This window comes from Nematostella vectensis, chromosome 1 (assembly GCF_932526225.1).
Source record: "Nematostella vectensis chromosome 1, jaNemVect1.1, whole genome shotgun sequence".
Taxonomy (NCBI): Eukaryota; Metazoa; Cnidaria; class Anthozoa; order Actiniaria; family Edwardsiidae; genus Nematostella; species Nematostella vectensis.
In genome coordinates, this window is record NC_064034.1 from 18,390,378 (window position 1) to 18,404,090 (window position 13,713).

The 13,713-nt window shown below is 38.0% G+C and overlaps 2 protein-coding genes across 2 annotated transcripts; both read right to left on the minus strand.

The window, feature by feature from the left end:
- Positions 1-948: 948 nt before the first annotated feature.
- Positions 949-7,697, minus strand: LOC5514435 (glutathione S-transferase Mu 3). The gene is made up of 10 exons (XM_048728435.1): positions 7,634-7,697; positions 6,971-7,032; positions 6,522-6,578; positions 6,015-6,098; positions 5,859-5,912; positions 5,641-5,736; positions 4,222-4,311; positions 3,857-3,877; positions 2,415-2,500; positions 949-1,845 (listed from the first exon to the last, which is right to left on the minus strand). The coding sequence occupies exons 4-9, from the start codon at positions 6,066-6,068 to the stop codon at positions 2,417-2,419; spliced, it is 399 nt and encodes a 132-aa protein (XP_048584392.1). The 5' UTR covers positions 6,069-6,098; positions 6,522-6,578; positions 6,971-7,032; positions 7,634-7,697; the 3' UTR covers positions 949-1,845; positions 2,415-2,416.
- Positions 7,698-9,355: 1,658 nt separating this feature from the next.
- LOC5514436 (TBC1 domain family member 25) lies at positions 9,356-13,677 on the minus strand. Its single transcript, XM_001634604.3, has 4 exons — positions 13,535-13,677; positions 13,322-13,428; positions 12,271-12,428; positions 9,356-11,719 (listed from the first exon to the last, which is right to left on the minus strand). The coding sequence occupies exons 1-4, from the start codon at positions 13,577-13,579 to the stop codon at positions 10,293-10,295; spliced, it is 1,737 nt and encodes a 578-aa protein (XP_001634654.3). The 5' UTR covers positions 13,580-13,677; the 3' UTR covers positions 9,356-10,292.
- Positions 13,678-13,713: the final 36 nt, after the last annotated feature.

Consider the following 13,713-nt stretch of genomic DNA (forward strand, 5'->3'; position numbering starts at 1 on the left):
CTTAGGGTGTCGCGTGTGTCTAGTGTAAAAGATCACATAACTAAGATTTGATATTATAGCCGGATGTTACTAAAACGGGGAACGGGGAGCGGGGAACAGGGAGCGGGGAATACGTTTCTTTTATTTTAGATGTGGTAGAGATCAAGTCAAGTGAAAGGTATGTTGAAAGGGATAATATGACAACAGTTATGACAGTAGTTTAGTGTGAGCTAAAATCGCAATGGTAAACTTGAAAAGAGATTTATGGAAACATATTTTGAATCCGTGGATATTTTTGCAACCTACATTGCCATGACTTCAAAATCTCATCCCATAGTGATGAAAAGCGCTCTATACAAATTTAAGGTGCTATTTTCAGTGTTTTTATGATTATTGATGTTGAAAGCTGCTGTTTTAGTAACATCCTATTATAGCCTCTCATTGCCCAATAACCGGGTACCGAAGGCGTGACCCTGCTCCAACAAGTTCCCCGGTTTGTAATATGTCACAAGAAGTGGATGGGGTGATAACACACAATGTGTAGTTTCAGAAAATATCCATACCCGGGTCGGGGGAATGACCCCCTACCCCTCTGAAATTTCCAACCCCCTGGAAAAAAAATACAGCAACTGTTAAGGAAAAAGGGCATTTTACCCCTCCCCTCTGGTAATTCCTGGGCGTTTGAACCCCCCCCCCCGGAATTTCTAATCCCCATAATGGGGGGGGGGGGGGGTGGGGGGTCAAGAATATTTTCTGGAACTACACAATGCTCGCAAAGGTCATAAGAGCGGGGCATAGGGCGAAAAGATTGGGAAGATCTTCTGGCAATGAATCGAGAGAAACCTTAGGAGGAGGGAAGGAAAAGAAGAGAAAGAAGGCTTCTTTTTGTCTCCAACAGGGACGCTAACGTCTGTAGGTAGTTCGTCTGTATTTCTTATGATGAGTTAAATATAATTTTGATCTTCGTGATTCAACCATAAATTGATTTATTTTGTAAGAAGCAGAAACAGACACTATGCTTATTTATAATTCTTTTATCTAACATTTATCCTAAAATCGGTGGAACCCTGATGGCGCGCAATCAAACTAATAACGTAAACGTGGAAATTCTTGCTTATTTTTCGAGTCCTTTTTTTGCGAACATTAAGGTTTTGTTAACAGGTTTTTTACTTGAGGGGTTAAAAATAGTTAGAATGTTCACAATTACAGAAACCAACAAACCATAGGCACTATGTCACATATCCACCCGGGGGGGGGGGGGGGGGGGGTTACTTCCTTTATCGATCGGACGGGAATCATCTTTTAGTCGTATCTTTTAGGGTGAAAATTTGGAGCCTTGGGTATCTTTTAGGGGTGAAAATGAAAATGCAACGATTTTTTTTACCTCGGTATCTTTTAGGGGGCTATTACAGCCATCGCTCATCTATACTTGTAGGTGTTTTTAGATCACTAACCAGCGAAAAAATCACACAACCCATGGGACGATAATAAATTGCGAGCTCAACAATGATCTGTTTGTTTTGTTTTTATTACAAATTATTTACGTTTGTTTGAAGTATCTTTTTGAGGGTAAATTCATGTTTAACCACGCCCACTTAAGTATTTTTTAGGGTTGTTTTCAAAAAGTCCCGACAATGATCCCCGTCCGTTTAATATTGGAGTACCCCCCCCCCCCCCCCCCCAGGATATCCACCAGGACATCTCACCCTATGAACTGTTGTTTCCCCACCATTAGTCATCAGGGTTCCACTAGCTACACTACGGGAAGAATTTGGCTACATTCCTACGTGTAAGCAACTACACCTCATCATAGAGCTTCTCTTGGAGTGACAAACATCTAATGCCATGTTGCAGCAAGCGATATTCCTGTTAAAGCAAACACATTGTCTTTTAATAACCCTGTCAATAATCAGGAGTGGGTCTGACGGATGGGTAGAGGGCAGCAAAGTGGGAAAAAGAGTCAATAATTTTACAGTATAACATTTCTTCTCTCTCATACAGTGTAGGGGGAAACCACCACAACACATGCCCCAGAACCACCACGTCATCATTTTGTAATCATCAGGGGTAACGGCTTGGTCCCAACAGTGAGTGGTTTGAAGAAGTCGTGGGGGGGGGGGGGGGGGGGGGGGGGGGGAATATAGAGTTTTGCTTATGATTACAAAAAGTTAAATTCTGTAAAAAATATTGTCTTTTGTCAAGCAATATATAAATACATGTCATGTTTGATACATATTTAGGTGCATATCAAACATGCATTTATGTAAAACAATACAACAAATCTGCCCAGAAAAGTGTTTTTAGTTTTTTTTTTTGGGGGGGGGAGGGGTTGGGGGGGGGGGGGGCAAGTGCCCATCCACCACATCATCATCATAATAAGAAAAGCACCATCATCATATTTAGAAAATTATATCACTGCAAATAGAGATACTCACATTCAGGCAAAAGCAGCGATTGGGTTGTTGATTGGCCGTTTTATAAACTCATTTGATGACATGTAAGCAGCTATGGCTGGGAGTTTCTGGAAAGCAAAAGTTAAGGAAAATTTTCACAACCACACAGTTTAAATTCTTTTGTTTTCTTTAGTCATGAAGGGGCAGATGTGCAGATATTAAAGGCTAAAGGTGTGTGTGCCAAAGGGGTTTGGGGTTTGGTGGTGCTAACTTGCAGAGGGGCACTTGTAATTTAAACTGAGGATTCATAAACATGAAACAGAGATGTCTTTTAAGACATTCCAAATTAAAAATCACAAGTTTAAAATCACAAGATAAAAAAACCGTTTCAGATTCTAAATTCTAATATAATCTATTACTGCAGCTTTATTAAATACCTGATTACACTTAATTTTCGTGAAGTCAAAATTTCGCGATTTTGAGATGAAGATATTTCTCGACACTTTATTTCGCGATTTTCCATTTTCGTAAAAAACAGATCACAATTATTTTCGCGATTTCGCGATTTTGGGATAATAAAATCAAGCAAAACCAATTGGAATTGGAATTAAAATATGCTGTAAACATCAAAACTGAAACAATTTGTAACAAAAATATGCGTGGGCTAAACTTAGTTTCATAAAAATCTATATAAATCTATAGAATAATGTGTGAGTGCAGGCGTTCATATAACAGTGCTCAATACATAGGTGTAGAGCGGGATATATCTTGGTTTGTAGGAAAAAAACACGTGAACTACCGTTTCATCTCTACAAGCCTGTTTCGTGGTTGCCCACTCATCAGGAGATCTCCTGATGAAACGGTAGTTTGTGTGTTTTTTTCTTACAAACCAAGATAAATCTATAGAATATATATATATAAATCTATAAAACTCAACCCCTTACCGTACTATAAGTAAATTAGATGAAAACATAGACATGTTGTTACCATAAAGCTCATTAAACGGCCAATATTTCCCCAAAGGCTTCTTGTGTACTCACTTAATTTTCGCGATACTTAATTTTCGCGTCACTTTATTTTCGTGAATCTTTTAAAAACGCGAAATTCGTAAAATTTAAGTGACGCGAAAATTAAATGTAATAAGGTATTCTTGAAAACAAGTTTTATAGAATTGTTTCAATTGGACATCACAGACATGGCTTCACACAGAATGTTATAAGAAAGAGACAAAATGTATATTTTTTTGACTGTCAAATGTTCATTCCAACTATATAAAATTAATCTAACATTTATATTTATATGATCTCACATGGCATATTTATGTATTTATTTTATGTATGTATTATTATATGTTCTATTTGATAAACATGAATTCAGCACTGCAACAGGTGTTAAATGGTACCATTTTCATTAATTACTATCATGCACATTTAGTTTCAGTCAAGGGTATTCTAGATGAATGTCAATGAATTGTATACACATACCTCAAAACGATCCAAGAATGCCTAGGATATAAAAAGTTGATTTATTTTTAGTAAATGATATGTCTTATGGAAAGAGTGTTTAACAATGTTTCTAGACTGCTTAGCCATCTCTCCTTAGGAGGAAAGTCTCAAAATACGTTATGACGGCGTGAGTGCTGAAGGCACGAGCAAGCACCAAAGACCCAAGCTGAAGGTGCAAGATTTTGCCAAAAGCAGTTTCTCCTGATCTTCGAGCACTCACCCGACCTAAAGGGAAACCTGACTCCTCGAGCGGCTACTGCCTATATTATTATTACAGGCTACGGACGCGAAAGGACAGACTGGCTCACAGGTTAAAATTTCCCTACTGCTGTGCATCTACCTACCTTTAGGTTCGGATGTGCATCCAGAAGGGATGCCTCAAATATGCGGTGCTGGTCTAGAAGCTCATACAGCACAAAATCAACAAATGTCAACTGGAAAAAAGAACAATAATCTTCTGGTAAATCATCAATGACTTTTAGTACATTTAACTTGACTTTCTTGGATTTCCACCACCGATGCTTTTGTACGGAAGTGCTGATTGAGCTATGAAGTTCATCATGTAAATTAAAAATAAAACAACAAGTGAAAATCCTTATTTGTCCCTAAAACCTTGGTCTTTTCTAATTATGGAGTGTTCATTAAATACACCAAGGGGGGAGGGAAGATATTTACTCAAGCCACCTTAAAATTTCAAAGTCCCCTTTTCGTTTTAATTTTTTTCAGTGCCCCCCTTTCAGAACTCCAAAATTTTTGGAGCCCCCCCCCCCCCTTACGACTTTAATAAACAAAAAAGGCCTTAAATCTGGAAAATGAATACTGCGAAGTTGCCCTCCTTGTCCAAGTTGATGATCCAGTCAAGTTCAACATTATTTCAAAGTCCAACACAGGGACTGATCTAGCTTTTACCTTCGTAGCGATTTGGAATGAACAGACATGAAAATAATAAAAAAAAGGCAGCCCAAGGGGGGGGAGGGGGGGATGAATTCAAGTCAGCAGGATCATGATAAAAAGGTGGTAATTCTTTTCGGCATACTTCATATTTTTTTGCATGTGAAATCATGTTAAATGGTGCAGGGATTTTTTCAATCAGTTTTTTGCTTTTCAAAATCACCCCCCCCCCCCCCTCAAAAGGTACGCCCCTAAGGACGCCTGTGAAGAAATATACATTTCTATATATTTGTTTTTTGTTAAGAATGTCTGTAAAAAGGGATAATGTAAAAAAAAACTGTATGTATATCGTTTTGGGGATTTGAATGCTCTGCCAGTTGTTTATTTCAATTTGTTTCTGTTATTCTGATAATAAGCTGTATCAGTAAATCCAACTGTAATATACTGGAAATTGGTTTATAAAGACAGTTAGAAAGAAGTATTAAATACATTTGTCATGAGGCTCAATATTTAATCTCAATTTGTGCTACAAACTAGATCATACCAGTAAAATATCAAAGCTGAAACGTATGGCTCCTAAAAAATTCAGAGCCCCCCATTTAGATGAACGTTTTTTTTTTCAGAACCCCCCTTTTGGAGGCTAAAACTTTTCAGAGCCCCTCCCCCCAATATCTTCACTCCCCCCCCTCGGTGCATTAAATAAACACTCCTTTTTATAATAAAAACCCAATAGTAGACTAGCACACCATCCTTTGAACAAACCCTGGAAATACACCTTGCAGAAATTGTGTTACTGCTTGCACTACAAAAATCATTTTATTCGGATTTTAGCAAATACAGCAATGCAGCTTTTAGCAAATACAAATACTTACATTATCTCCAGCCAGGTAACTCTTTTGTCCCAAGAAATCTGCAAAAGCCTTGATAGAAGACTGAACACTCTGAATGTACGCTGGCTTATTTTCCTCCTGTTAAAAATTGAATAAGCAAAATTGTGTCATTCAAAACATATTTTTAGGCACCTGTCCAATTTGAGATGGGGGAGGATAAAAATGTAAAAATTAAATTACAACAAGCAAATGTTACTTACAAATGCAGCATTATTATAGCACAGCCTCACAAACCCATTACGGAAGTCCATCAACTGAAAATCAATATCAAATTGAACTTAGACTGAAACATTTTGAGCACTCAGAATATAAAAATTCTCAAACATGGCCACAGCAGATGAGACCTGGGCCGTTACCTGGTTCTCCAAGATGTCCACTATCACTTTCTCCTCCTCAGTTTTTCCACACATGTCATACTTTCTTCCAATGTATCGCAAAATCTAATACAAAAAATCAAAGAAAACCCTGCAATAGACATCAACCCTACAAAGAAATACAGGGCCAAAGTGCCAATTTGATAATAAATAGGAGGCTTGCCCTCTATTCGTTTTGGTGAAGCATAAGGGATGTGTACAGTCTAGCCCGATAAGGTTAAGTTACCTCATACATTTATTACACCCCATCAGTTTATTCACACTACTTACTATGCAACGAAAATAGTATATGTACTTAAACATAACACGAACAGGGGTTTCATTAGGCCCCGGTGGCCGGCTATTTTCCACTAAGCGCCAGCTACTTTCTTTTTTTTTTAAAAGTCTTGAACTAAAAATATAAAATAACTTCCACATCCTACATATCAATCTCCACTGCCTATTCTGAAAGTTAATGAGAGCCCTGACTAACACAATAAGAATACTTACAGCATTGCTCTGAGTAATTTTGATGTGCTTTTTATCCCCATCAATATAGTATGGCAGCTGCAGCATGAACATGTGCAAAAAAAACAACGAATTAAACAATCAAGTTTATTACGGGATGGATTTCATCATATCATAGGGCAAAGACATGATCTTACTAGTGTGACCCATACCAAAAGAAAAACTAACAAGAAAGTTGGCCACTTAACTGATAGGTATTGTTTTAAATGGTACTGTTTTGAATAAATTTATAACTAGGATGATTCCATCAAGTTCTGATTTTCCTTGAAGCATTTCTTAGCCATAATTGTTGGTTATTAGTGATGTTGATGCCAATCAAATTGCACATTTCTTGCATCCCTATTCGCTTACTTCACAAAAACTGAAGACGACTGTGCTAAGTATTTATTATACTGAATACAACATTTATAATATCAATGAAATCATCATACATTTGGGAAGTCAAGTCCAAGGGAAAACTTCTCATTTGTCCAAGAGGTGCGGTCATGACCATCTGTTTGATTCAAAGAAGTTACATGCCTGTTATACGTTATACGCTACGCCTGAAACCGTAACCAGCAAAAGTATTGTGCACTACAATTATCTGTGTTGTATTTGTAATAACCAAAAGTCATTGAGCTTTTTTTTTCATTGCTGGCCTTTACCCTCTTTTTTAGTCTATTTACTAAAAAAGCTCTTTCAAGAATGCAGTGTGGCTTTGTTATTTATAAATATGCTAATCCAAATATTGGTGTTATAGCAGTCACCTAAAGGTAAGAAATTTATGTTTGGGAGAAAAAAAACACCATCTTTTTCTGCAACATCCTTATTCATCCCCAATTTTTTATCTATTTTTTATCATTAATATTTTAATGTGTGAACAGGGTTGTAGCTAGAAGGAGGGGCAGGAGAGATAGCTAGCTGCCCCACAAGTAATGTAAGTTTTGCTGGAAAAGTGGGCCTCGCCTTTTATACGAGAACCTTGTGTTTACTAAACCTCAAAGGATCCTGACACATTGTAGACAAGGTTTTTTAAATCTATTTCACTCTGAAATCTCTTATCCAAAAATCATGCTTAAAAAACCTATTACTATATTGTGCAAAATCTTACACACCATATCTTTTATCTTCAAATTCTTCACCATTGTACTTCAGAAGCAATCTGATTGGCTGGGCAAGCTGCAGGAAAAAACACAACATTTTTATGTCAAACATGGGTATATTGTACATTATCAGGGTTTATAATAGTGGCCGGCTGCCTGTAATTTTCTGATCTTTCACTGCTCTTTTTTTCTGTATTTCCCTATCATATTTCCCCTTACTATATTTTCTGTATTTCCCTATCATATTTTCCTTACATGTATCATATTTTCTGTATTTCCCTGTCATATCCCCTATCATATGCAGGCTTCCCCCCCCCCCCCCCCCCCCCCCCAAATCCACAAACCAGCAAAATCTTTTGAATTATTTTGAACCCTCAGTATAGTGCTGTCACTCATCCCCTTAAGGTGGTTTATTACTGTGGTTATGATGAGAATAGTAAGCTCATAATAATATGAGGGCGAGGGCTTAAGTTATGTAACGTGTTATACAATAAGCTAACACAACACAATAGTCACCAAACGGGTTTAATTAAGTTACGCCCTCTTAAATTTAACGCCTTGAGCCAAGAAATTGATAAAAACCTCAAAAACCCACTCATATTTTAAGTCTTTACGTAACGTTATACGTTAAGTCTTTACACGTACGTTCTAATTGATGAATGTTCGTCTGTCGGGCCACATGGATTAGGAAGCCCTATAGACGATTACTTCAACCGAATGAAGCTATTCACTAGAAGGTTGCAGTTATTTCTAGCTTAACTTTGTCATATTTCTAAATGTCATTGCATTCCAGGGTTAGAAGTTGTAACGAGTAGTAAAAAGTAAAGCCCGGCGCACTTCACTACAGGTGTTCACGACGAGGGAAAATTTCTCGCGTGAACTTTGTTCACTGCCTTGCGAGGCCATAAACGCATAGCTCAAACAGGAGAGACTTGGAAAATAAAAAGATTGAGCCAAAATCTTTTGGGACAATCAAAGCTTCGGCTAAAAGGCTTCACGAAATTCTTATGAGAAAAAATGTAAATGTCGAGAAATCAACTGCGAAAAAAAAATATTGGAGTAGGATTAAAAACCCGGTGACTCTAGGACAGGCAAGGTCAGGGGATAGATAAAAAGCATTGCCTGCTCAGCAGACACGAGTTGTGTGAAAAACGGGAAAGCCAAACTTAGTTAACCGAGCTGGAATAGCCAAGCTTAGGGCGCGCAGTTTTTTACTCGTGATTCCGGAATGATAATGATTAGAATAGAAAAAGCGCGGCGCGTTCGTTTATCCCGCGTTCCCATTTCGGAATGGAATGGAGGTCGTTCCACTCATTCTGCTACCTGTAGCAGCATGGCTCGAATGCCACTCTCTACCAATCATTCCCATCCCATAATGATAGGAAACAAAACGCGCCCTTAGTTGAGCGAAAAAAAAAAAAAAAAAAACGGAGGCGATAGCAAGCAGATTTCGGAGCCGAGCGCTACGTCCGATAAAATGACTTTTCCGGAGGGGGGAAGGGGGTGCGCAGTCATACGTATTATATGGAAAAAGCATAGTTTTTGGCGTCCAAGGGGAGTACTCCCAACCCCCCCCCCCCCCTCCCCCTGTATGCGCGCCTGCTTCAAGCAATTTATCTCCATGTTTTTAGGGACTAGTACCTATTTCTACGTCTCTTACGACTTCCTCCAGGTATTGCGCTAGCCCACCAAGATTATCATACGATTACCTTTCGTTAAACAGAGGGAAAAAGAGTCTATCACTTTGCTTTATTCACAAATCACCCTAAAAACTCTACACCATGCACATATATATGTATATAAATATTAATTATACTAGGCCAAATATAGAATGCGTAGGATTTTTGTACTTAATATAATATAAACATTATAAAATACTATACTCTTCATTTTTTTTCTTATAGTTTCATGAAAAATATATCAGGAATAATCCTTTGTCAACCATCATAAGTGAAAGGATGTATAGTTGACAGTTCAGAGGATTTCTCTCATATTTGAAAAATTAAAAACCTGCAAGAAAAAACCTCTTTTTCTTAGTTAGACGAAATATAGTGATTTTTTAATTCTGTTCTTATTTCTATAAGAAAAAAATCTAGAAAGTTAATAAGTAAACCATCTTTATTTTTAGTCAATGCCCTCTCTTCTCCTGCTAACAATAGTTGCACATTTTCTTTTTATTGTGCAATTTGGGCATCATTTGTCCGCTTTCTTTCACCTACAGTAACACAACTCTAGTCTAGGGCCGGGTTCCCAGAAAGCAGGTTATCACTAACCCAGGGATGGATAAAAAGGCCATTCATCTCTGGGTTAGTGTTAACCTGCTTTCTAAGAACCCAGCCCAGTTCTACAAAAATAATCTATTGTTTCTAAAAAAAGAACCTGTTTTTCGTTATTCAAGCTAAATAGGTTATGGTTTATGATAAACGGGCTAACAGGTTGTTACATTTTAGGTTCTTACTTGCAGGTTTCTAAAATAAGTATATTTTAAAACTCTGTGGTAGTCAAAGCAATATACCATTAGTATATATACATTCTAGAATTCTATAACCTTTCTCTTCTTTGAATGTTGAATGTCACACTACCTAAATTTTCCTAGTTTTCTACAAACTGTCCCTTCTTTGATGGGATGGATAATCAGGGGTAGTCATTATAGCTGCTGTACCTGGTGTTCCTAGCATTCAACAAACTGACCCATCTTTGTGTTGATCTTTGACTGAGGGTCGTCGTGCCATCTAGCTCTCCCTACAGCTGCCTCTTGTGCTAGCTCTATCTCCTCATTCTTCTCTTGTCCTTCAAAAACTTCAAGGTACTCCAGATAGAGTGTCCTGGCCTTACAAAGGGTTTTTCCAAGGTCATGTTTTCGGAGCATCTTGTCAAAATACATTGCAAGTGTGTTGTAGTCCATTTGTTTCTGAAGACAGTTGTCCTTGTGAATAAGCAGCATAGCTAAGGTCATGAACAAAACAAAGGGATTCCCATCACCCAGCTCGTAGGGGCCTGGCAGTTGAACCAAACTTGTCTCTGAAGAAACTAAACTCTCTTTACTACTTATAAAGGAGAAGGAGTCATCACTACAGTCAGATTCCTCTGCTTCAACACCAGAATCAGGTGAAACTGTCTCTTCTGGCTGATTGAAGAAATTTTCAGTAGCAACCTTTGCTTTGACTGCTGAATTGTATGTTTGCGAAGAAGACCCTGGGGACCCAGGTAAAGTCACTGTGCTCCAGATTACCTCCATAAGGTTCAACACATCTTCAAATGGAAACTCCCTCTTAAGGTCCAGCAGCAACCAACGATAGCAAAAGAACATATCATCAGCACCAATGTCCACCAAGTATTTGTAATACTGTGGATCTGTCTTTTGCAGAAGCATGGAGAGGTGATCAAACTTCTGAGTCACAGTTCTGCTGTCCAGGAGAAAATGAGACTTCATGCGGGCCATCAATGCACAGAAACAAGTATAGGCCAGAGCCTCATCATTCATGACAACTAGAATTGGTGATGCAAGGTCACTCATTCCTTGGACATAGGAGACATCTGGGTTCGCCAGGGCATAAGTTACTAATATATTAAATAAGGATCTTATATGGGGATGATCATCAGGGACATCAAAGTATGGATGCACCCTATCTGTCCTCACAACATCTTTTTGCACCATGTGACTGACACTCTCTATGTCCAGGGGATCTCTTGCCATCCAGTCTGACCGCAGGTGCCAGTACACTCGTGCCTTCATCAGCAGGAACTTCTCTCGCTCATCTTGTGTCAAGTCTGGTGGAAATACATGCAACAAGTGAGCCCAGACTTCTTTCCGTAATGATGGCTCACTGCCACACTGGAAAATTCTAGAAAAAAATTCCTCTCTCCAGATCAGTCTCCCTTCACAGTCCAGAAATGCAGGCCATTCCAGTTTTGTCAAGGGTCCTTTTTTGGAGGTGTCAAAGAAAGCTTTAGTAACTTTCTGGAAGGTTTTCTCCATTTGGTGCTTAATGGAAATGTGGAAAGGTACAGCAGGTGGTATCTTGGAGGCCCGGACATTCTTGGATAGGGGAGCCTCAACGAGGTCCACAATCGACCAGTCATAGCAACTATCTTCATCTAAAATAATAGACAGCAGTAAATTCATCAGGAAAAAAAAGGTTTAAGCAACATTTGTCTGGCAGTCACATTTGTGCTAGTGATGTTATTTTAGCAAGCCAAAGAGGCATTTTATTGTTTTGGTCACTAAGCAAAACCGGTCACACTGCCAGGAAATTAATGTCTTGTAATTTGAAGGGATTTGCAAGGTCATGCATGGTGAAAGACGTTAATCCACTTGATTTCTGTGTACACACACTCAAGCATGTTCTGTGTACGCACACTCAAGCATGGTACAGGGTGCACAAGAGTGGAGCTGGGATGTCTTTGAAGTTTAAGTATTTTGGTGTCAGTTTTCTATTAAGCAACTCTTGCCAAGCCAGTCACACTGGCCTTTTGCTTGAAATGTGAGAAATACACAAAAACTTTGTTTGTTTGGCATGATAGGAAGAGTGTGAACACAAACTTTGCTTTCTCTTTGTAGTGTGCACATTGTTATTAGCTCACTCATTTGTGACCTTACATTTCTATATTCTGAAATACAGTATATATGCAATCAAGTATGCAGTTACCTGGAGTTTGGATAGGCTCAACCTTCAGTGACAGATAAGGGAGGGATGCACTTAAGAATGCAGCATCCAAATCAAAGTCTGATGTCAAAGAGATGAACACATCTGGTCTTTTGCCTGTCTGCAAGCACTGAGGAAGCTGGTAGGAAATCTCAAACTCCCTTGAAATACAATGATATGAAAAAATTTAAAATGGTGCAATAATTAAGAACAGAGTAAATAAAAATCTGATTGTAAGATTATTGTTTTAGTATATAAATGATGGGATTATGATTAAAGGATGATCATTATAGGGATGATCAACCGTGGTATTGATTAAATAGAAATTATGAAAATGTTAAAGTTGGATCATACCTTCTACTAAGTGGAATAGTCAAGATAAATGGAAAATAAAATAGAAATGAGACGAATAAATGGATTATGCGTTATTTTAGAGACAAAGATACAAATCACCTTGGAATTGTTAGCTCTCAAATAATGATAATAATGCAAAAATTCTACTCAATCTCAACTCGGGCATGTATTGAAAATAGATTGACAATATGACATTTAAAAAGTCATTTAGATACATAAAAATGTCGCAAAGAAAAGAAGCGAAGTCTATTTACTTATCTACTTAATGTAAACAAATAGGGTAGATATTGCATCACTAAAATAACAAGAACATTACAATTCATGGGGAAATATTACTCAGAGATCAATTGAAATACCATCTGCGTAAAGGACTATTAACAATATAAAAACAAAAAGTAATTACTTGAGTTAAAGCCCGGGAATCTAACAGAAGAAATTTTAAGCTTTAAGTAATAATGGGAAAATTAACTGGTCATTATTCATAGCTTTCTAAAAATAAACTTTATGTTCACTTTCGAGAGCCAGGTTACTCCCCTATTTCGCTTATCACAGTAATCATAAAGGATATCTTATCCTAAATCTGGAGTTTTCTTCTACATTTTTCGATAACAGTTCACTTGTGTCTAAGTTTCTAAATTAGCATAGATTATGGTCAACAAGTGAACAGGCAACCAAGTGAACGAGAAAATAACAAACTTACCCATTCAACTGAAAAGCCCGGGTAAGAAGCTGGTGCAAGTTAGCAAAGGAAGTAATATTTGGATCGACAGCAAAGCATCTCAGTTCTTTACCTTTGGAGTCTTCAAGCTACGAGTGAAACAATAAAAGTTAAACAAACCACCATAGAATTGCTTTTGCGGGCTTGACATTGCCGCGCAAGTGACCATCAAAATAATATCAATGTAAGCTTTACCAGAGCTTTGACTCGAATAGCATCCCGGTCGTGTACGGCACTCATAGAGCATTACTTCTGGAGATTCACACTTTAGTTGGTTGCATTTTTGGTCGAATTTCGCGACTTTTCGGGCCTCGTGTTTCTCGCACGTCCCTTCGTGGGTTTGATGTGGCAATGACGTTACGCTGGACCAGCGG